This window comes from Nerophis ophidion, linkage group LG24 (assembly GCF_033978795.1).
Source record: "Nerophis ophidion isolate RoL-2023_Sa linkage group LG24, RoL_Noph_v1.0, whole genome shotgun sequence".
In the NCBI taxonomy this organism is placed as follows: domain Eukaryota; kingdom Metazoa; phylum Chordata; class Actinopteri; order Syngnathiformes; family Syngnathidae; genus Nerophis; species Nerophis ophidion.
Window position 1 is genome coordinate 6,303,196 of NC_084634.1, and position 23,851 is coordinate 6,327,046.

Genomic DNA, 23,851 nt, shown 5'->3' on the forward strand with positions numbered 1-23,851 from the left:
TTAAAGCTCTACTATGCAAAGCGAAAGGCATTTATCAACAACACCCAGAAACGCGGCCGGCTTCGCTGTATTCTGTTTTTATTTACAAATTACACATCGTGCAAACTTCACTGGTTTTAGATTTTGTAGAGGTGAACCAGTAAATTTGAACTAAGAGGGATTTATGTGTGCTCAAAAGCAAAGGTATGAAAAAATCTAAAACAAATAAATGTTTGTTAAGTGTGTCATATGAAAGGTCGTCATCAATGGAATCATTTACAATTAGAAATGAAAATGTATGTCATTTTTTCAAAAATCTATACAAACATTGCTATTATTATGTATAAAAGTGAATTAAATATACACATACATTGAATGTTTATTACAAACCCTGTTTCCATATGAGTTGGTAAATTGTGTTAGATGTAAATATAAACAGAATACAATGATTTGCAAATCCTTTTCAACCCATATTCAGTTGAATGCACTATAAAGACAACATATTTGATGTTCAAACTCAAAAACTTTATTTTTTTTTTGCAAATAATCATTAACTTAGAATTTCATGGCTGCAACACATGCCAAAGTAGTTGGGAAAGGGCATGTTCACCACTGTGTTACATCACCTTTTCTTTTAACAACACTCAATAAACGTTTGGGAACTGAGGAAACTAATTGTTGAAGCTTGGAAAGTGGAATTCTTTCCCATTCTTGTTTTATGTAGAGCTTCAGTCGTTCAACAGTCCGGGGTCTCCGCTGTCGTATTTTACGCTTCATAATCCGCGACACATTTTCCATGGGAGACAGGTCTGGACTGCAGGGGGGCCAGGAAAGTACCCGCACTCTTCTTTTACGAAGCCACGCTGTTGTAACACGTGCTGAATGTGGTTTGGCATTGTCTTGCTGAAATAAGCAGGGGCGTCCATGAAAAAGACAGCGCTTAAATGGCAGCATATGTTGTTCCAAAACCTGTATGTACCTTTCAGCACTAATGGTGCCTTCACAGATGTGTAAGTTACCCATGCCTTGAGGACTAATACACCCCCATACCATCACAGATGCTGGCTTTTGAACTTTGCATCGATAACAGTCTGGATGGTTCGCTTCCCCTTTGGTCCTGATGACACGATGTCGAATATTTCCCAAAACAATTTGAAATGTGGACTCGCCAGACCACTTTTCCACTTTGCATCAGTCCATCTAAGATGATCTCGGGCCCAGAGAAGCCGGCGGCGTTTCTGGATGTTGTTGATAAATGGCTTTCGCTTTGCTTAGTAGAGCTTTAACTTGCACTTACAGATGTAGCGGCCAACTGTATTTAGTGAAAGCGGTTTTCTGAAGTGTTCCTGAGCCCATGTGGTGATATCCTTTAGAGATTGACGTCGCTTTTTGATACAGTGCCGTCTGAGGGATCGAAGGTCACGGTCATTCAATGTTGGTTTCCGGCCATGCCGCTTACGTGGAGTGATTTCTCCAGATTCTCTGAACCTTTTGATGATATTATGGACCGTAGATGTTGAAATCCCTAAATTTCTTGCAATTGCACTTTGAGAAACGTTGTTCTTAAACTGTTTGACTATTTGCTCACGCAGTTGTGGACAAAGGGGTGTACCTCGCCCCATCCTTTCTTGTGAAAGACTGAGCATTTTTTGGGGGAAGCCGTTTTTATACCCAATCATGGCACCCACCTGTTCCCAATTAGCCTGCACACCTGTGGGATGTTCCCAATAAGTGTTTGATGAGCATTCCTCAACTTTATCCGTATTTATTGCCACCTTTCCCAACTTCTTTGTCATGTGTTGCTGGCATCACATTCTATAGTTCAGATTGAACATCAAATATGTTGTCTTTGTAGCATATTCAACTGAATATGGGTTGAAAATGATTTACTAATCATTGTATTCTGTTTATATTTACATCTAACACAGTTTCCCAACTCATATGGAAACAGGGTTTGTATATGTAACATATATTATACTTTTTACTCTCTGTTTCTATTCAAATTGTTCTGTTTATTTTTAAATAAAAGTACACAATGTTGTAAACTAATGTGCGTACTTGACTGGAAAAAAACACTAGTCTAAAAAAACTAATCTATAAGTATGAGGACAAGATTGTGTCACACACACAACAATGATGTCACACATGTTCTATGTGCTGATGTTGTTAGAAAGTCAAAGTTAAAGAAGTTTTGACAGTTTATTTCAAATTCTGCAGATTTATGTGCTGCTGCTGTTCTCACCAGCACACTTGTGTTTCTTACACTGGTACTTAGAAGATAACCTTTCGCCACAAACAAAGCAATTCAACATTTTATCACCTGTGTGTGTTCTCATGTGTGCTCCAATGTTTCTTTGGCTGCAAATGTTTTTGTTGCAGCTTGAACAGGAGAACGTTTTATCACAGTGTGTGTTCTCATGTGCACTTTCATGTTCTGATTTTGTACAAAACTTTTGCCGCAGCTTGAACAGGTGAAAGGCTTTTCCCCGGTGTGTATCCTCATGTGCACTTGCAAATTTTGACTGGTTACAAAACCTCTACCGCAGACCGAGCAGCTAAAAGGTTTTTCTCCGGTGTGGATTCTCATGTGTACTTTCAGTTCATGACTTTGTACAAAACCTTTGCCGCAGACTGAGCAGCTAAAATTGGTTTCCCCAGTGTGTATCTTTGTGTGTCTTTTCAAACACTGACTTCGTCTAAAACTTTTACCACAGATTGGGCAGTTGAAATGTTCTTCCGCAGTGTGCGTTCGCTGGTGTAATTTCAAATTTTGATTCGCTGCAAAACATTTACCGCAGACTGAACAAGAGAAGGGTTTCTCGCCGGTGTGTATTCTCATGTGTGCTTTCAAATTTTGACTTTCGACAAAACCTTTGGCACAAATTGAACATGAAAAAGGTTTCACCCCACTGTGCGTTCTCATGTGCACTTTCAAGTGGTGACTGTGTACAAAACCTTTACCGCAGATTGAACAGGGAAAAGGTTTTTCTCCAGTGTGCATTCTTATGTGTCTTTTCAGATGCCAATGATATTTAAAGGTTTTGTCGCAGTGAGAACACGTCAGGTGTGTGTTGTCAGTGTGACGTGTCTTATCATCTTTAGAGTCTTCATCATCAGTGTCAGGAGAGTGTGACGTTGTGTCCTCACTATCTGATAGTGGAGCTAAGAGCTTGTCTGCTTGTGATCCTCCACAGTGGTCTCCATCAGCTTCTGTTGAGCTGCTGCTCGGAGGCTCCACCTCTCTCTTCTCCTCACTCTCACCTTTGACCTCATCATCTTCACTCTTCACAGGGACACCAGTCACTGGGTACTCCTCCAACCATTCCAGATGCTCTCCCCCCTGACTGATGCTGTGTTCCTCCTCCTCCTCTTTAATGTGAGGGTAATGTGGAACTACGTCTTTTAAACTGGGGGGCACTGGGTCCTCCTCTTCCTTTTTAATGTAGGGCGTCTGTAGGTCCTCCTCTTCCTTTTTAATGTGAGGGGTCACCGGTGCATCTTCTTCGTCTTTAACGAGAGGGCTCTGTTGCACCTCATCTTCTTTCTTAAGAAGTGGCTTCGCCTGCTCCATCCGGAAGCTCCACTCCTTTTGCTCAGGGAGAAGACGTTCTTCGGAGACCTCTGCAGGACACACGAAGACAAACACGCAAATAGAAACATCCGGCTTTGCTCAGTCACATGAGGCATTCGGTACGTTTACGTGTACTAAAGAAATTTAAATTGTTGTATGAACTGTTTTGAAAAAAATGGAAGGGACAGACACGGCGCTCTTTACAACATTATTCACACAAGCTTTTTCACTAGGGATGGACAATATGGACTAAAATCTGTAAATGTTAAAGGGGAACATTATCACCAGACCTATGTAAGCGTCAATATATACCTTGATGGTGCAGAAAAAAGACCATATTTTTTTAAAACCGATTTTCGAACTCTAAATGGGTGAATTTTGGCGAATTAAACGCCTTTCTGTTCATCGCTCTTGTTGCGATGACGTCAGAACGTGACGTCATCGAGGTAATACAGCCGAAATTTTCATTTTCAACACATTACAAACACCGGGTCTCAGCTCTGTTATTTTCCGTTTTTTCGACTAATTTTTGGAACCTTGGAGACATCATGCCTCGTCGGTGTGTTGTCGGAGGGTGTAACAACACTATCAGGGAGGGATTCAAGTTGCACCACTGGCCCGAAGATGCCAAAGTTTCTGCCGCCAGACCCCCGTTGAATGTGCCAGAGTGTCTCCACATTTGACCGGCGATGCTAAGACAGACATGGCACAGAGATGTATGGATAACCTGCAGATGCATTTGAAACAATAAAGTCAACGAAATCACAAAGGTGAGTTTTGTTGATGTTGACTTATGTGCTAATCAGACATATTTGGTTGCGGCGTGACTGCCAGCTAATCGATGCTAACATGCTACGCTGATCGATGCTAACATGCTATTTACCGGCGGTGCTAAAGCAGACATGGCACAGAGATGTATGGATAACCTGCAGATGCATTTGAAACAATAAAGTCAACGAAATCACAAAGGTGAGTTTTGTTGATGTTGACTTATGTGCTAATCAGACATATTTGGTTGCGGCGTGACTGCCAGCTAATCGATGCTAACATGCTACGCTGATCGATGCTAACATGCTATTTACCGGCGGTGCTAAAGCAGACATGGCACAGAGATGTATGGATAACCTGAAGATGCATTTGCAACTATAAAGTCAACGAATTCACAAAGGTGAGTTTTGTTGATGTTGACTGCCAGCTAATCGATGCTAACATGCTACGCTTCTCGATGCTAACATGTTAATTACGGGTGGTGCTAAAGCAGACATGGCACAGAGATGTATTGATAACCTGCAGATGCATTTGCAACTATATTACGTTTCCTTCCACCCACATTTAATGCGAAACAAACACTTACCAATCGACGCATTTAAGTTGCTCCAGTGTCACAAGATGCAAAAGTCCTGATCGTTTGGTCCGCACATTTTACCGGCGATGCTAACGCAGCTATTCGGCCATGCTATGGCTATAAATAGCGTCAATAGCTATTCGCTCAATAGCTTCAGTTTCTTCTTCAATACTTTCATACTCCAACCATCTGTTTCAATACATGCGCAATCTGTTAAATCGCTTAAGTCGCTGAAATCAGAGTCTGAATCCGAGCTAATGTCGCTATATCTTGCTGCGGTATTCCCATTGTTTGTTTACATTGGCAGCACTGTATGACGTCACAGGGAAATGGATAGTCGCATCGCAAATAGCAAAAATCAAGCACTTTAAAGTTTTGTTTTAGGGATATTCGGGGACCGGTAAAATTTTGAAAAAAACTTCAAAAAGTACAACAAGCCACTGGGAACTGATTTTAATTGTTTTTAACCCTTTTGAAATTGTGATAATGTTCCCCTTTAAAAATCCCGTTCGGGGTCGCTGGAGCCAATCTCAGCTGCATTCGGGCGGAAGGCGGCGTACACACTGGACAAGTCGCCACCTCATCGCAGGGCCAACACAGACAGACAGACAACATTCACACTCACATTCACACACTAGGGAGCATTTAGTGTTGCCAATCAACCTATCCCCAGGTGCATGTCTGGAACGACCTACGTCTGAGTTTTAGACAAGCTTCCTCTCTTCCTGTTTTTAAATCTCTTTTAAAGACTTTTATGCCTTGTCTTTTAACACTAAGTGATATCCATCCTGCAATGGCGCCCCGTTATACAGCTGCTGTGAACCTGTTTTTATGTTTTATTTATTTATTTTTTATCATGTTCTGTTTGTGTTGTGTTGTTAGGCTCGGTCCTGCTATTATCTTTTAACCTGAAAAGTGTACAGCACTTTGGCTACACCTGTGGTCAATTTTAAATGTGCTTTATAAATAAAGTTGTTTTGATTTGATTTGATGTCTTTGGAGGTGGGAGGAAGCCGGAGTACCTGGAGGGAACCCACGCAGTCACGGGCAGGACATGCAAACTCCACACAGAAAGATCCCGAGCCCGGGATTGAACCCAGGACTACTCAGGACCGCCGTATTGTGAGGCAGATGCAGTAACCCCTGTTGCACCGTGCTGCCCAGCTACTAATTTAGTTGCTGACATATGCAGTAAACATCAATTTTGTACCATTTGTCTTTCTTGGAGTCGCCGGGGTTTGTGGAGCCTATTCCAGCGGCATTCGGGGTACACCCTGGAAAAGTGGCCAGTAACATAATTGTTAAAGGGGAACATTATCACCAAACCTATGTAAGCGTCAATATATACCTTGATGGTGCAGAAAAAAGATCATGTATTTTTTTAACCAATTTCCGAACTCTAAATGGGTGAATTTTGGCAAATTAAACGCCTTTCTGTTTATCGGTCTTTTAGCGATGACGTCAGAACGTGACGTCACCGAGGTAACACACCCGCCATTTTCATTTTCACATTACAAACACCGGGTCTCAGCTCTGTTATTTTCCGTTTTTTCGACTATTTTTTGGAACCTTGGAGACATCATGCCTCGTTGGTGTGTTGTCGGAGGGTGTAACGACACTAACAGGGAGGGATTCAAGTTGCACCACTGGCAAGAAATCTGCCGCCAGACCCCCATTGAATGTACCAGAGTGTCTTCACATTTGACCGGCGATGCTAAGACAGACATGGCACAGAGATGTATGGATAACCTGCAGATGCATTTGCAACGATTAAGTCAACGAAATCACAAAGGTGAGTTTTGTTGATGTTGTTGACTTATGTGCTAAGCAGACATATTTGGTCACGGCATGACTGCCAGCTAATCGATGCTAACATGCTATGCTAATTGATGCTAACATGCTACGCTAATCGATGCTAACATGCTATTACATGTACATTTGAAACTATATACCCACATTTAAAGCAAAACAAACACTTACCAATCAACGGATTTAAGTTGCTCCAGTGTCACAAGATGCGAAAGTCCTGATCGTTTGGTCCGCACATTTTACCGGCGATGCTAATAAGGCAGCCATGCTACGGGCCACTTCATTAGGTACACCCACGCTATGTCCGAATAGCGTCAATAGCTATTCGCTCAGTAGCTTCAATTTCTTCTTCAATTTCGTTTTCGCTATCTGCCTCCATACTGCGACCTTCCGTTTCAATACATGCGTAATCTGTTGAATGGCTTAAATCCGAGTCTGAATCCGAGCTAATGTCGCTATATCTTGCTGTGGTAACCGCCATGTTGTTTGTATTGGCAGCACTGTATGACGTCACAGGGAAATGGACGGGTGGCTATAGTAATGGTGAAAATCAGGCACTTTGAAGCTTTATTTAGGGATATTCCGGGACCGGTAAAATTTGGAAAAATAACTTTAAAAAATACAACAAGCCACTGGGAATTGATTATTATTGTTTTTAATCCTTTTGAAATTGTGATAATGTTCCCCTTTAAAACATTCTAAAGGCATGGGTGTCAAACTCTGCCCAGTGGGCCAAATTTGGCCCGTCATGTAATTTAATTCGGCCCCTTGAGGCAATAACAACCATTCTCCAGAATTTCTCCCGAATTTCTCCCAATTTCCACCCGGACAACAATATTGGGGTCGTACCTTAAAGGCACTGCCTTTAGCGTTCTCTACAATCTGTCGTCACATCCTCTTTTCCTCCATATTAACAGTCGGCCGGCCAAGTCACATAATATATGCGGCTTTAACACACACGAGTGAATGCAAGCCATACTTGGTCAACAGCCATACATGTCACACTGAGGGTGGCTGTATAAACATCTTTAACACTGTCACAAATATGCGCCACACTGTGAACCTGTCAGGACTAGGACTATGGTGTGGATTGTTTTCCCGAGGTGCGAAGCGACTGGATCGGACATGGCGTGAAGGTAATGACATCTTTTAATTCTAACATTCAAAAGTACTACAAAAATAAAGGGTATAAACAAAACCTCACACAAAGGCAGAACTATGTACTAAAAACAAAACTTGCAAACTATGACATGAATAAAGAAAATTTACTTGGAACGAGAAAAGAGCATGAAAAAGAGCAGCATGGATCATCAGCATGAATAACAAAGGTGATGTCGTCAGGCTAACTGCCTGGCAACTGCAGGCTTAAAAGCCTACTGAAATTAAATGTTCTTATTTAAACGGGGATAGCAGGTCCATTCTATGTGTCATACTTGATAATTTTGCGATATTGCCATATTTTTGCTGAAAGGATTTAGTAGAGAACATCGACGATAAAGTTCGCAACTTTTGGTCGCTAATAAAAAAGCCTTGCCTTTACCGGAAGTAGCAGACACAGATGTGCGCGTGATGTTGTTTACAATCATAGCCACCAGCACCGAGAGCGATTCGGCCCGAGAAAGCGACAATTTCCCCATTAATTTGAGCTAGAATGAAAGATTTGTGGATGTGGATATTGAAAGTGAAAGACTAAAAAAAAAAAAAAAAAGTTAAAAGTTGGAGCGATTTAGATGTTATTAGACACATTTACTAGGATAATTCTGGAAAATCCATATCTGCCTATTGTTTAACTGAGATTATACTCTACCTGAAAGTCAGAAGGGTGTGGCCACGGGTGTGTTGACCGCCAGTGTCTGCGTGGTAGGAGGTAATAGTCCGCGGCAGCTGCAGGAGGACGCATCCGACGCAGGCTCCGCTCATAACTACGGTAAGAGCCAATTTATTACCACACTTTTCTCACTGAAATCTGCCGGTTGACATGTGGTCGGGATCTATATTCGCTTGACCGCTCTGTTTCATAGTAAAGCTTTACCTTTGGGAATTTTAAACAGGGAAACACCGGCTGTGATTGTGTGGCTAAAGACTAAAAGCTTCCCACCTCCATCTTTCTACTTTGACTTCTCCATTATTAATTGAACAAATTGCAAAAGATTCAGCAACACAGATGTCCAAAATACTGTGTAATTATGCGATTAAAGCAGACTACTCATAGCTTGGATCGGGCTGGAAAATAATGTCCGCTACAACCCGAGACATCAAACGCAAGCATCATCATACGAGTCATCATACCGCGACGTTTTCAACCAGACACTTCGCGGGAAATTTAAAATTGTAATTTAGTAAACTAAAAAGGCCGTATTGGCATGTGTTGCAATGTTAATATTTCATCATTGATATATAAACTATCAGACTGCGTGGTGGGTAGTAGTGGCTTTCAGTAGGCCTTTAAATAATGATGTGGTGATTGACAACAGGTGCATGAGTCCAAATGAATGAGGTGCGTGACATGACGACAGGTGAAAACTAAAGGGTTGCCATGGAAACAAAGCCGGGACTGAAAAAACAGGAACTGATAAAATCCAAAAACCAAACAGAACATAGCCTAACTAAACATGATCACCAGGACATGACAGAACCCACACCAAACAAGAATGACAAACACATTTCGGGAGAAACATCCGCACCGTAACACATCATAAACATCCATCCATCCATCCATTTTTCTACCGCTTATTCCTTTTCGGGGTCGCGGGGGGCGCTGGCGCCTCTCTCAGCTACAATCGGGCGGAAGGCAGGGTACACCCTGGACAAGTCGCCACCTCATCGCAGGGCCAACACAGATAGACAGACAACATTCACATCATAAACACCACGGAACAAATACCCAGAAACCCTTGCAGCATTAACTCTTCCGGGACGCTACAATATACACCCTCGCTACCACCAAAGTTTGCCACCCTTAACCCCGCCCCCCCTCATTATTTTATTTTCAAATTTATTAGCCCGTGGAAAAAGTTCATGTTGATATTTACCTCAACATACCATTGATGTTTTTTCGTTTGTTTTTTGAAAGTTGATTTTGCACTATTAAGCTATTCAAGCGTTGCTTGTTCCATATTCAGTGTTAAAGCAAATCAGTGTAGCAAACTGAGCAATAATTAACGTTTTATTCATGCACTTTCTCTTGCTACTTCAAGGCTTGAATGTTTGATTCATTCATTATTGTTATTTTATTTTCAAATGTATTATTAGCCTGTGGAAAAAGTTTATTTTGATTTTTACCTCAGAAGGCTGCAATAGAAAAGAGACATTCAATTTTTATTTGATATGCCATTGTTTTTTTTTTAATTATTATTATTATTATTTGAACCTCGATTTTGCATGTCACTATAGGTTATATAAGCCCAGCTTGTTCAATATTAAATGCAAAACTTGTTTGGGTCCCTATTAAAAGGGAAATTTGTTCAACCTTGGCCCGCGGCTTTGTTCAGTTTTTGTCTTTTGGCCCACTCTGTATTTGAGTTTGACACATTGAAATTATTCGATTTACGACTTGAAGTCTATGAGCATGAACTGATGAAGCTGACTTGGATGAGAGGCCAAACGTCTTAAGACAAACTGAAGAGTCCAGTTGTGATGGAGTGAATGCCCTGAGAATAAAATGATATGTGGATGTTGTGCTTACTTGGACTGTGATGAAGCTGTGAGGACTCAGGTGGTTTGTCTTCATGCTCTTCAGTCTTCACAGAGACAACAGTCAGTGGAAACTTGCTGAGATCAGCCTCCTCCTGCCCTAGAAGACACGGTCCCACCTGGGTGATCCACACTTCCTCCTCTTCCTCTTTAACGTGGGGGGGCTGCTGGACATCTGTTGGGTAGATAAGTAAATAAAGATTAAGGGAGAATAGAAATAACTTTTGACTGACACTGTTAACACAATGAGAATATCTGTGTTCTTTTGTGTGTTGTGTTGAAAGTGTGTAGCAAAACAACCAATAAAAACATCAGAAACTCTGTATTTTACAGACCATAGAGCGCACCAAGATATAAGCCGCACCCACTAAATTTTACAAGAAAGAAATTATTATTCCATATATTAGGCGCACTGGATTATGAGCAGCAGAAATATACAAACCCCGTTTCTATAAGAGTTAGGAAATTGTGTTAGATGTAAATATAAACGGAATACAAAGATTTGCAAATCATTTTCAACCCATATTCAGTTGAATATGCTACAAAGACAACATATTTGATGTTCAAACTCAAACATCTTTTTTGCAAATAATCATTAACCTTAGAATTTGACGCCAACAACACGTGACAAAGAAGTTGGGAAAGGTGGCAATAAATACTGATAAAGTTGAGGAATGCTCATCAAACACTTATTGGGAACATCTCACAGGTGTGCAGGCTAATTGGGAACAGGTGGGTGCCATGATTGGGTATAAAAACAGCTTCCCAAAAAATGCTCAGTCTTTCACAAGAAAGGATGGGGCGAGGTACACCCCTTTGTCCACAACTGCGTGAGCAAATAGTCAAACAGTTTAAGAACAATGTTTCTCAAAGTGCAATTGCAAGATATTTAGGGATTTCAACATCTACGATCCATAATATCATCGAAAGGTTCAGAGAATCTGCAGAAATCACTCCACGTAAGCGGCATGGCCGGAAACCAACATTGAATGACCGTGACCTTCGATCCTTCAGACGGCACTGTATCAAAAACCGACATCAATCTCTAAAGGATATCACCACATGGGCTCAGAAACACATCAGAAAACCACTGTCACTAAATACAGTTTGTCACTACATCTGTAAGTGCAAGTTAAAGCTCTACTATGCAAAGCGAAAGCCATTTATCAACAACATCCAGAAACGCCGCCAGCTTCTCTGGGCCCGAGATCATCCTAGATGGACTGATGCAAAGTGGAAAAGTGTTCTGTGGTCTGGCGAGTCCACATTTCAAATTGTTTTTGGAGATATTCGACATCGTGTCATCCGGACCAAAGGGGAAGCGAACTATCCAGACTGTTATAAATGCAAAGTTCAAAAGCCAGCATCTGTGACGGTATGGGGGTGCATTAGTGCCCAAAGCACTAATGCACTTTCACTAAATACAGTTGGTCGCTACATCTGTAAGTGCAAGTTAAAGCTCTACTAAGCAAAGTGAAAGCCATTTATCAACTACATCCAGAAATGCCGCCAGCTTCTCTGGGCCCGAGATCATCTAAGATGGACTGATGTTCCGTGGTTTGACGAGTCCACATTTCAAGTTTTTGGGGGAAATATTCTACATCGTGTTATCCGGACCAAAGGGGAAGCGAACCATCCAGACTGTTATCGACGCAAAGTTCAAAAGCCAGCATCTGTGATGGTATGGGGGTGCATTAGTGCCCAAGGCATGGGTAACTTACACATCTGTGAAGGCACCATTAATGCTGAAAGGTACATACAGGTTTTGGAACAACATATGCTGCCATCCAAGCACCGTTTTTTTCATGGACGCCCCTGCTTATTTCAGCAAAACAATGCCAAGCCACATTCAGCACGTGTTACAACAGCGTGGCTTCGTAAAAAAAGAGTGAGGGTACTTTCTTGACCCGCCTGCAGTCCAGACCTGTCTCCCATGGAAAATGTGTGGCGCATTATGAAGCGTAAAATACAACAGCGGAGACCCCGGACTGTTGAACGACTGAAGCTCTACATAAAACAAGAATGGGAAAGAATTCCGCTTTCAAAGCTTCAACATTTAGTTTCCTCAGTTCCCAAACATTTATTGAGTGTTGTTAAAGGGGAACATTATCACAATTTCAGAAGGGTTAAAACCAACAAAAATCAGTTCCCAGTGGCTTATTTTATTTTCAGAAGTTTTTTTTTTAATTTTACCCATCATCAATCAATCAATCAATGTTTATTTATATAGCCCCAAATCACAAATGTCTCAAAGGACTGCACAAACCATTACAACTACAACATCCTCGGAAGAACCCACAAAAGGGCAAGGAAAACTCACACCCAGTGGGCAGGGAGAATTCACATCCAGTGGGACGCCAGTGACAATGCTGACTATGAGAAACCTTGGAGAGGACCTTAGATGTGGGCAACCCCCCCCTCATGGAATATCCCGAAAAAAGGCTTTAAAGTGCCTGATTTTCGCTATCTTTAAATCCATCGTCCATTTTCCTGTGACGTCATTTAGTGATGCTAACATGGCGGATAGCACAGCAAGATATAGCGACATTAGCTCGGATTCAGACTCGGATTTCAGCGACTTAAGCGATTCAACAGACTACGCATGTATTGAAACGGATGGTGGGAGTATGGAGGCTGATAGCGAAAACGAAATTGAAGAAAGAAACTGAAGTTATTGAGCGAATAGCTATTGTAGCTATTTGGCGATCGCCTTTTAACCAACGATTGAGTGTCGCAGGGTGTCCATACCTTTCTGTGCCATGTCTGTCGTAGCATCGCAGGAGCAACTTAAATCCGGCCACAAACAATCGGAGCAAAGTTGGGCGCCATGCCACGCCCACATGTTATGGTGGAGGAAAAATGTATTCAACATTAATCATCGCCTATGTGTGTAGTATTGGTCATTCTAATCGCGCCTCATTTGGTCAAAGTCCCTGGGAGGAGTTTGTGAAATTACAAACCTTTTTTTCGCCAAAATTTGGCCACAAACAATCGGAGCAAAGTTGGCCGCGATGCCACGCCCACATTTTATGTTGTAAGAATTTTTTGATTGAGTGATTGAAACTTTCATGAGTAGATTGCACAGTACAGTAAATATTCTGTACAATTGACCATAAATGGTAACACCCCAATAAGTTTTTCAACTTGTTTAAGTCGGGGTCCACGTTAAAGGCGAACATTATCAGCAGACCTATGTAAGCGTCAATATATACCTTGATGGTGCAGAAGAAAGACCATCTATTTTTTTAAACCGATTTCCGAACTCTAAATGGGTGAATTTTGGCGAATTAAACGCCTTTCTGTTTATCGCTGGAAGCGATGACGTCAGAATGTGACGTCGCCGAGGTAATACACCCGCCATTTTCATTTTCAACACATTACAAACACCGGGTCTCAGCTCTGTTATTTTCCGTTTTTTTCGACTATTTTTTGGAACCTTGGAGACATCATGCCTCGTCGGTGTGTTGTCGGAGGGTGTAACAACACTAACAGGGAGGGATTCAAGTTGCACCACTGGCCCGAAGATGCCAAAATGTCTGCCGCCAGACCCCCATTGAATGTACCAGAGTGTCTCCACATTTTACCGGCGATGACAGACATGGCACAGAGATATATGGATAACCTGCAGATGTATTTGCAACTATAAAGCCAACGAAATCACAAAGGTGAGTTTTGTTGATGTTGACTTATGTGCTAATCAGACATATTTGGTTGCGGCGTGACTGCCAGCTAATCGATGCTAACATGCTACGCTGACAGATGCTAACATGCTATTTACCGGCGGTGCTAAAGCAGACGTGGCACAGAGATGTATGGATAACCTGCAGATGCATTTGCAACGATAAAGTCAACGAATTCACAAAGGTGAGTTTTGTTGATGTTGACTGCCAGCTAATCGATGCTAACATGCTACGCTAATCGATGCTAACATGCTATTTACCGGCGGTGCTAAAGCAGACATGGCACAGAGATGTATGGATAACCTGCAGATGCATTTGCAACTATATTACGTTTCCTTCCACCCACATTTAATGCGAAAAAAACACTTATCAATCGAAGGATTTAAGTTGCTCCAGTGTCACGGGATGCAAAAGTCCTGATCGTTTGGTCCGCACATTTTACCGGCGATGCTAACGCAGCTATTCGGCCATGCTATGGCTATTAATAGCGTCAATAGCTATTCGCTCAATAGCTTCAGTTTCTTCTTCAATACTTTCATACTCCAACCATCTGTTTCAATACATGCGTAATCTGTTGAATCGCTTAAGTCGCTGAAATAGAGTCTGAATCCGAGCTAATGTCGCTATATCTTGCTGTGGTATTTTCCGTTGTTTGTTTACATTGGCAGCACTGTATGACGTCACAGGAAATGGATAGTGGCATCGCAAATAGCAAAAATCAAGCACTTTAAAGCTTTTTTAGGGATATTCGGCGACCGGTAAAATTTTGAAAAAAATTTCACAAAATTCAACAAGCCACTGGGAACTGATCTTTATTGTTTTTAACCCTTTTGAAATTGTGATAATGTTCCCCTTTAATCAATTCATGTGAAAAAAAAAACATTTCTTCACCATTTATCTACCATCACCTATATGTGAAGTATCTGCATTTCTAACTATATTATTTACATGTGAATAATGCTGTATAATAGACTGTATTTATATTATTCACATGTGAATGTTGTATAATAGATTGTATTTATACTATTCACGCGTCAATAAATCTGTACAATAGACGGTATTTATATTATTCACGTGTCAATAATGCTGTGTAATAGACTGTATTTATATTATTCACATGTGAATAATGCTGTATAATAGACTGTATTTATATTATTCACATGTGAATAATGCTGTATAATAGACTGTATTTATATTATTCACATGTGAATAATGCTGTATAATAGACTGTATTAATATTATTCACATGTGAATAATGCTGTATAATAGACTGTATTTATATTATTCACATGTGAATAATGCTGTATAATAGACTGTATTTATATTATTCACATGTGAATAATGCTGTATAATAGACTGTATTTATATTATTCACATGTGAATAATGCTGTATAATAGACTGTATTTATATTATTCACATGTGAATAATGCTGTATAATAGACTGTATTTATATTATTCACATGTGAATAATGCTGTATAATAGACTGTATTTATATTATTCACATGTGAATAATGCTGTATAGTGTTTATTGTCTATTGTGAGCGAAATGTTGTGCTGAATTTCCCCCAGGAATCAATAAAGTACTTTCTATTCTATTCTATGAAATTAGCCATGAAACTATTCATTATTTTGATTACAATGTAAAATGTATTAGGTGACTGTGTGAGTTTTGTGTAAATATGTTGATACACATTGTTACAAACTGAGAGGAACATCAACCTCTCATAAATAATGTGTGTCTAAAACCTGTCTTTGTTTTCATTAACAATATAAAAACAAATCAGTGGATCATCACCACATGACAGTACATCTTCTTACAGAAAATCTATTTAAGACTAGTGTTCAGAATGAAATATAAGGTTAGTAAACATGTGAGAGTAAGAAGTAAACAAACCTGTTCTGTGTAACACACCTTGATGATGTTTCTTATAATAAACATCCAGTAGTTGATGTTGTCGCTCCTTCTCCTCTTTTGTTGGACAAAGTTCCTCCTCGTACTCTGCTCTCGTTCTTTCGCACATTTTCACACAATCACAACACTTGATCTCTGCTTAGCGATGTGTTTTGATCACTTCCGCCCGTCTTTGTTAGCGGCTAACAAGCTAAGCTAACTAGCAGGCGAAGCTAGCCCGAGAAGCGTCTAAAGTGCGCTCAGACTAATGTATCCGGGTACAAACAAATATCAACGATGTTTACTCAATTATATGACATACATGTGTGCATGCACGCACTGATGAAATAAACAAAAGTATAACGACCACAATAACGAATTATACGTCAAACGCCATCCTGTTCTTCATCTTCTTCTTCCTGTATTGTACGGTGGCCGGCTTTATATTGTTATACTGCCCTCTCTCGGGGATGTTGTGCTACCGCAATTGACGCAGTTGAAGCGTAGTCACCTGCAGAACGGACGTTCGCCAACATGTGTAAATTACAGACGTGACATTAAAGGCCTACTGAAATGAGATTTTCTTATTTAAATGAGGATAGCAGGTCCATTCTATGTGTCATACTTGATCATTTTCCGATATTGCCATATTTTTGCTGAAAGGATTTAGTAGAGAACATCCAAGATAAAGTTTGCAACTTATGGTCGCTAATAAAAAAGCCTTGCCTATAACGGAAGTAGCAGACGATGTGTGCGTGACGTCACGGGTTGTAGGGCTCCTCACATCCTCACATTGTTTACAATCATAGCCTCCTGCAGCAAGAGCTATTCGGACCAAGAAAGCGACAGTTTCCCCATTTATTTGAGTGAAGATGAAAGATTTCTGGATGAGGAAAGTTAGAGTGAAGCACAAAAAAAAGAAAAAAAGGTGACGGCTCCAGGCGGCGGCAGTGGGACCGTTTCTGTTATGTATAACTAAAGGGGAGGTGACGGCAAACGAACACCAGGTGGCAGTATGTCCAAAGATTTATTATATATGGTAAATATATATATAAATCTATAATAATAATACTGCTAATGAATAAACCAAGGAAATTAAGTGTGACCAAAACTCAAGTGTGTATGGTGTAAGGCAGGGGTGTCAAACTCAAATACAGAGTGGGCCAAAATTTTAAACTGAACAAAGCCGCGGGCCAAGGTTGAACAAATTAACTTTTTAATAGGGACCCAAACAAGTTTTGCGTTGAATATTGAACAAGCGAGACTTATATAACTTTATAGTGACATGCAAAATCGAGTTTCAAATAATACTAATAATTTAAAAATAGCAATGGCATATCAAATCAAATTTAAATAGAAATTGAATGCTTCTTTTCTATTTGCAGCCTTCATAGGTAAATATCAAAATAAACTTTTCCCACAGGCTAATAATACATTTTTATATTGTAGCGTCCAGGAAGAGTTAGTGCTGCGAGGGGTTCTGTGTATTTGTTCTGTTGGGTTTATGTTGTGTTACAGTGCGGATGTTCTCCCGAAATTTGCTTGTCATTCTCGTTTAGTGTTGGTTCACAGTGTGGCGCATATTTGTTACAGTCTTAAAGTTATTTATACGGCCACCATCAGTGTGACCTGTATGGCTATTGACCAAGTATGCATTGCATTCACTTGTGTGTGTGTGTAGAATCCGCATATATTATGTGACTGGGCCGGCATGCTGTTTCTACGTAGGAAAAGGGGACGTGACGAAAGGTTTTAGAGGACACTTTAGGCAGTGCCTTTAAGCCACGCCCCCAATATTGTTGTCCAGGTGGGAATCGGGAGAAATTTGGGAGAATGGTTGCCCCTCTGTGATTTTTGTGTGGGCCACTGAAATTTGGGAGTCTCCTTGGAAAATCGCGGGGGGCGGACCCCGAGATGCAGAGAACGGAGGCAAAGTTAGCGATAGTGACAAAAATAAAATATTTAATAAGTCAAAATGGTGACTAAGGAAGATGTGGCAAACGTGCACACCATGGGAAATATAACTAAAGGTAGTCTCTCTCAGAGGCTGGCAGGGAAATGGCCAGGACGCACACAGCGTGGCAAAACTAGTCCTCAAAACAACGAGGTCAAAATACATGAATATACAAGAGCTACATACCAGGGGAGCTGAATGCGAGAGGAACATGTCAGAGTGGAGTTCAGGAACAATAGTTGGCAGGGACCAGCTGGCGCTGAAGCGCTTAAATACTACCGGGACGTGATTGGTAGCAGGTGTGCCAATTGAGGGCCAATAGACTGGGGAAAAAAGACTGACAAACCAGATGAGGAGGCAGGGAGAATACAACAAACACAACAGTTTTAGTGAGATTATAAAGTCATACCTGAAAGTCGGAGGGCTGCGGTGAACGCAAGTGTCTCTGAGAGAAGCCGAGGAGCCAAGATCACAGCTGCCTTTTTGAGCTGCAGGATGAGGTCGCATAATCCACTGAAGCCGACTTTATATCACAAGTTTTCCCATCAAAAAACTCGCTGGTTGACGTAGAGAAACATGTTCGCTTGACCGCTCTGTGTTAAAGTTCACAACAAACAAAGAAACACTGGCTGTGTTTCGGTTGCTAAAGGCAGCTGCAATCCACCAACAGCATTCTTCTTTGACGTCTCCATTATTAATTGAACAAATTGCAAAAGGTTCAGCAACACAGATGTCCAAATTACTGTGTAATTATGCGATGAAAAGAGACGACTTTTAGCCGTGTGTGGTGCTGGGCTAACATGTCCGCTACAACCCGAGACGTCACAAACACGCGTCATCATTCTGCGACGTTTTCAACACGAAACTCCACTGGAAATTTAAAATTGTAATTTAGTAAACTAAAAAGGCCGTATTGGCATGTGTTGCAATGTTAATATTTCATCATTGATATATAAACTATCAGACTGCGTGGTGGGTAGTAGTGGCTTTTAGTAGGCCTTTAAAAGGAAGTGGATATAAATCAAGATATTGAACGACTACATACGGATGTTACAAAGTGGATAATGGAAGCGGCCAAACAAAAAGTAGACCAAGGAGTAGAATAGGGAAAAGAAGGAGTGTGCACAGACTCGATAAAAGAACGGACAGATCATTTAGAACAGGGGTCGGGAACCTTTTTGGCTGAGAGAGCCATGAAAGCCAAATATTTCAAAATGTATTTCCGTGAGAGCCATATATTTTTTTAACACTGAATACAACTAAATGCGTGCATTTTTAAGTAAGACCAACATTTTTAGAGTATAATAAGTCTACATCTGCAGTCCTCTCCAAGGTTTCTCATTGTCACTCCACTGGGTTGGGTTTTTCCTTGCCCTGATGTGGGATCTGAACCGAGGATGTCGTTGTGGCTTGTGCAGCCCTTTGAGACACGTGCGATTCGGGGCTATATCAATAAACATTGATTGATTGATTGACAAGCATGGATATTATTAAAATACATTCAAAAATCGAATCATAAATTATTTCTGACAACACTCATCTTCCAACTTTTTATCGCCTCTGATTTGCTTCCTGGTATTGACTCCATAAGCGACTGCCGTTGTTTATTAAGATCATATATTCCCTCAATATTGACGTTGGTCACAGTTTATGCTGCAGGTAAATATTTTTTTCAAGTCTGCTTTAAAAAAGTTACTGGGGAAATGTTTTCTTTTATATCGGAAGCACTCATTCACTCTCTGAACATAATGTGTAATGATCACTGCCTGCTGTACTTACTACTTCCTAATTACTTTATGCAGCTAATCAATTGCACACAAATTAATATCCAAAACTAAATCATTTCCTGTTGACACGTTAATTACTGTTCCTCAAACAACATTAAAACAAACTCTTTTTTTTCATCACTCAACTGTTTAATAGTTCTTTATTTTGAATCAAAAACAAGCAATTTTGGGGGAGTTATTATACAAGATAAACTAGGCTGGACACTACATATACAGTATACAAAAATGCCATATGAGAAATATTTACATTAAAAATAAAATGTACACTCGACAAATACTCATCTGTGCTGTTTTTAATTGTAAAATCCATGAAAAAAGGGTGTGCAAAAATAAACCGAACCTTCAGCTTACACCTTGTCAAAGGCAGTTGTTTACAAATATATGCACACAACCCACCCATCCATTTTCTTTTCCTTGTCCCTTTTGGGGTCGCGGCGGTGCTGGAGCCTATCCCAGCTGCACTCGGGCTAGAAGGAAGGAAACGTTTATATATTAACGCACTTACTTGATTGGAAGAAAAAAAACAATCTTAATATAAAATGTAAAAACATATCTGTGCATAGTATAACAAGATTATGTTACACGCACAACAATGATGTCACATGTTATATGTGCTGAAAAATTATAATAATAATAATTATAATAAAAAGATAATAAAAATAAATAAAATATGAAAACTAGAACAGCCTAATATCTAGAACTAGTATCCATAAAAAAGGCTTTCTTTTTTTAAAAAAAAGAAGGGTATTTAAGCCTTTTTTCAAAGCATCCACAGTCTGAGGTGCCCTCAGGTGGTCAGGGAGTAGAAAGCCCGGTCTCCCATAGTTCGTAGCTGATATTTGTGCTGATGTCAAAAAGTCAAATTTATCGAAGTTCTGACAGTTTATTTGGAATGCTGCATCTTCATTTGTTGTTGCTGTTCTCACCAGCACACTCATGTTTTGTATACTGGTACTTATAAGAGAATCTTTCACCGCACACGTCGCAACTCAACACCTTCTCACCAGAATGCGTTCGTGTGTGCCTTTTCAAATTGTGACTCTGCGTAAACCCTTTGAAGCAAATTGAGCAGATAAAAGGTTTTTCGCCGGTGTGTATTCTTGTGTGTTTCTTCAAATGTGCCTTCTGGGTGAACCGTTTGCTACAAACTAAACACATGAATGGTTTGTCTCCGGTGTGTATTCTCATGTGTACTTTGAAATCAGTCTTTTCTTTAAAACACCTACCGCATCTTGAACATGAAAAGGGTTTTTCCCCGGTGTGTATTTTCATGTGTGTTAGCAAATAGTCCACCCGAGCGAATCTTTTACTACAAACTGAGCAGGTGATTGTTTTTTCGCCGGTGTGCATTCTCATGTGTGCCTTCAGATTACTCTTGCGTATAAAACCCGTGCCGCAGACTGAGCAGGTGAAAGGTTTTTCTTCGGTGTGCGTTCTCATGTGTTCTTTCAGGTAACGGTTGTGAAAAGTTTTGCCGCAGTGAGAGCATGTGAAGTGTGTGTTGTCAGTGTGACATGTCTTATCATCTTTAGAGTCTTCATCATCAGTGTCAGGAGAGTGTGACGTTGTGTCCTCACTATCTGATAGTGGAGCTAAGAGCTTGTCTGCTTGTGATCCTCCACTTTGGTCTCCATCAGCTTCTGTTGAGCTGCTCGGAGGCTCCGCCTCTCTCTTCTCCTCACTTTCACCTTCGACACGATCATCTTCACTCTTCACAGGGACACCAGTCACTGGGAACTCCTCCAACCATTTGACCTCATCATCTTCACTCTTCACAGGGACACCAGTCACTGGGAACTCCTCCAACCATTTGACCTCATCATCTTCACTCTTCACAGGGACACCAGTTACTGGGAATTCCTCCAACCGTTTGACCTCATCATCTTCACTCTTCACAGGGACACCAGTCACTGGGAACTCCTCCAACCATTTGACCTCATCATCTTCACTCTTCACAGGAACACCAGTCACTGGGAACTCCTCCAACCGTTTGACCTCATCATCTTCACTCTTCACAGGGACACCAATCGCTGGGAACGCCTCCAACCGTTTGACCTCATCATCTTCACTCTTCACAGGTACACCAGTCACTGGGAACGCCTCCAACCGTTTGACCTCATCATCTTCACTCTTCACAGGTACACCAGTCACTGGGAACTCCTCCAACCATTTGACCTCATCATCTTCACTCTTCACAGGGACACCAGTCACTGGGAACTCCTCCAACCGTTTGACCTCATCATCTTCACTCTTCACAGGGACACCAGTCACTGGGAACTCCTCCAACCGTTTGACCTCATCATCTTCACTCTTCACAGGGACACCAATCGCTGGGAACTCCTCCAACCGTTTGACCTCATCATCTTCACTCTTCACAGGGACACCAGTTAGTGGGAACTCCTCCAACCATTTGACCTCATCATCTTCACTCTTCACAGGGACACCAGTTACTGGGAACTCCTCCAACCGTTTGACCTCATCATCTTCACTCTTCACAGGGACACCAATCGCTGGGAACTCCTCCAACCGTTTGACCTCATCATCTTCACTCTTCACAGGGACACCAGTCACTGGGAACTCCTCCAGTCCATCAATATGCTCTCCTTTCTGACCGATGCTGTGTTCCTCCTCTTCTTCTTTAATGTGAGAGGACCAATGACTTCTCTCTGTCTTTCTGTGTGATGTAATGTGGGGGATCTGTGGCTCCTCCTTCTTAATGTAAATACCATGTGGCTCTTTCTCCTCTTTAAAGTGGGGGTAGTGTGACTCCTCCTCTTCTTCCTTTATATGTGGGTGGTGTGGATGCCTCATTTTCTCTTTAACATGAGGTTCATCCTGCTCCATCCTGTAAGTCCACTCCTGCTGCTCAGGGACGTCTACAAGAAAAAACAAAAAACAAGCACATGCTTTAGAAAAGTCCAGATTTGCCCAGTCATGCGAGACATTGTTCTGCACCAACATATGTTCTGATCATTTCTCTGAAGATCTTATATGTCACCACATTGACATTCAAGATGTCATCAACACCAAGTGCAGGACTAATAGACTAAAAAAAACTCCTTTGTCCCACACACCATTAGACTGTAAAACTCCTCTCTGGGGAAGGGTTTGATTGATTGATTGATACTTTTATTAGTAGATTGCACAGTTCATAATAATAATAATAATAGATTTTATTTGTAAAAAGCAGTTTACGTTCACCAAACAACCTCAAAGTGCCACAGTGTAAAAAAAAAAAGTTATAATAATAATAATAATAATAGATAATAAAAATAAATAAAATATAAAAACTAGAAACAGCCCAATAGCTAGAACCAGCATGCATGTCTATCAAAAGGCTTTTTTAAAAAGATGGGTTTTTAAGCCTTTTTTAAAAGCATCCACAGTCTGAGGTGCCCTCAGGTGGTCAGGGAGAGCGTTCCACAGACTGGGAGCAGCGGAGCAGAAAGCCCGGTCTCCCATTGTTCGAAGCTTTGTCCGTGTAGGTTAAAGGAGGTTAGCCTGTATGGAGCGGAAGTGTTGTGTCTATCTATCTATCTATCTATCTATAACCATACTGTACATCAAGGGTGTTCAAACTATGGCCAGGGTTTCAAACTCGGCCTGCAGGAGTCCAGTATGGCCCGTGAAACGGCAAGAGATGATGTCAAATTGATCTTATATAAACTATATTGCCAAAAGTATTTGGCCACCTGCCTTGACTCACATATGAACTTGAAGTGGCATCCCATTCCTAACCCATAGGGTTCCTATATGATGTTGGTCCACATTTTGCAGCTATTACAGCTTTAACTCTTCTGGGAAGGCTGTCCACAAGGTAGCGGAGTGTGTCTATAGGAATTTTCCACCATTCTTCCAAAAGCGCATTGGGTAGGTCACACACTGATGTTGGTCGAGAAGTTATCCGTTCTTATTCATCCCAAAGGTGTTCTATCGGGTTCAGGTCAGGACTCTGTGCAGGCCAGTCAAGTTCATCCACACCAGACTTTATACCTCAATGTCTTTATGGAAATTGCTTTGTGCACTGGTGCACAGTCATGTTGGAAGAGGAAGGGGCCCGCTCCAAACTGTTCCCACAAGGTTGTGAGCATGGAATTGTCCAAAATGTTTTGGTATCCTGGAGCATTCAAAGTTCCTTTC

At 41.0% G+C, this 23,851-nt stretch overlaps 3 protein-coding genes across 9 annotated transcripts in view; 1 reads left to right on the plus strand and 2 right to left on the minus strand.

Annotated features, from left to right (window-relative positions):
- LOC133542455 (gastrula zinc finger protein XlCGF57.1-like) overlaps positions 1-23,851 on the plus strand; it is a 249,231-nt gene that overhangs the window by 210,030 nt on the left and 15,350 nt on the right. The gene's annotated exons all lie outside the window — the stretch shown is intronic.
- On the minus strand, positions 524-16,404 carry LOC133542476 (zinc finger protein 391-like). The gene is made up of 3 exons (XM_061886657.1): positions 15,974-16,404; positions 10,390-10,572; positions 524-3,600 (listed from the first exon to the last, which is right to left on the minus strand). Exons 1-3 carry the CDS (start codon positions 16,098-16,100, stop codon positions 2,312-2,314), a joined length of 1,599 nt encoding a protein of 532 aa, XP_061742641.1. The 5' UTR covers positions 16,101-16,404; the 3' UTR covers positions 524-2,311.
- Positions 20,448-23,851, minus strand: part of LOC133542443 (zinc finger protein 2-like) — a 272,490-nt gene continuing 269,086 nt past the window's right edge. For 4 of the 7 annotated variants that reach the window (XM_061886568.1, XM_061886566.1, XM_061886570.1 and 1 more), the window contains exon 3: positions 20,448-22,587. In XM_061886568.1, coding sequence (XP_061742552.1) covers positions 20,615-22,587 — 1,973 coding nt within the window. In that variant the 3' untranslated portion in view covers positions 20,448-20,614. The remainder of the gene's footprint in view (positions 22,588-23,851) is intronic. The other 3 variants (XM_061886573.1, XM_061886572.1, XM_061886571.1) reach the window with 3 other exon arrangements.

Excerpts from the sequence above, each read along its gene's own strand:
- LOC133542476 (XM_061886657.1), bottom strand. The coding sequence starts at position 16,100 with ATGTGCGAAAGAACGAGAGCAGAGTACGAGGAGGAACTTTGTCCAACA. Across the intron at positions 10,573-15,973 it reads AGGTGTGTTACACAGAACAG|ATGTCCAGCAGCCCCCCCAC; the intron begins GTTTGTTTACTT and ends TCTACCCAACAG. Across the intron at positions 3,601-10,389 it reads ACAGCTTCATCACAGTCCAA|AGGTCTCCGAAGAACGTCTT; the intron begins GTAAGCACAACA and ends TGTGTCCTGCAG.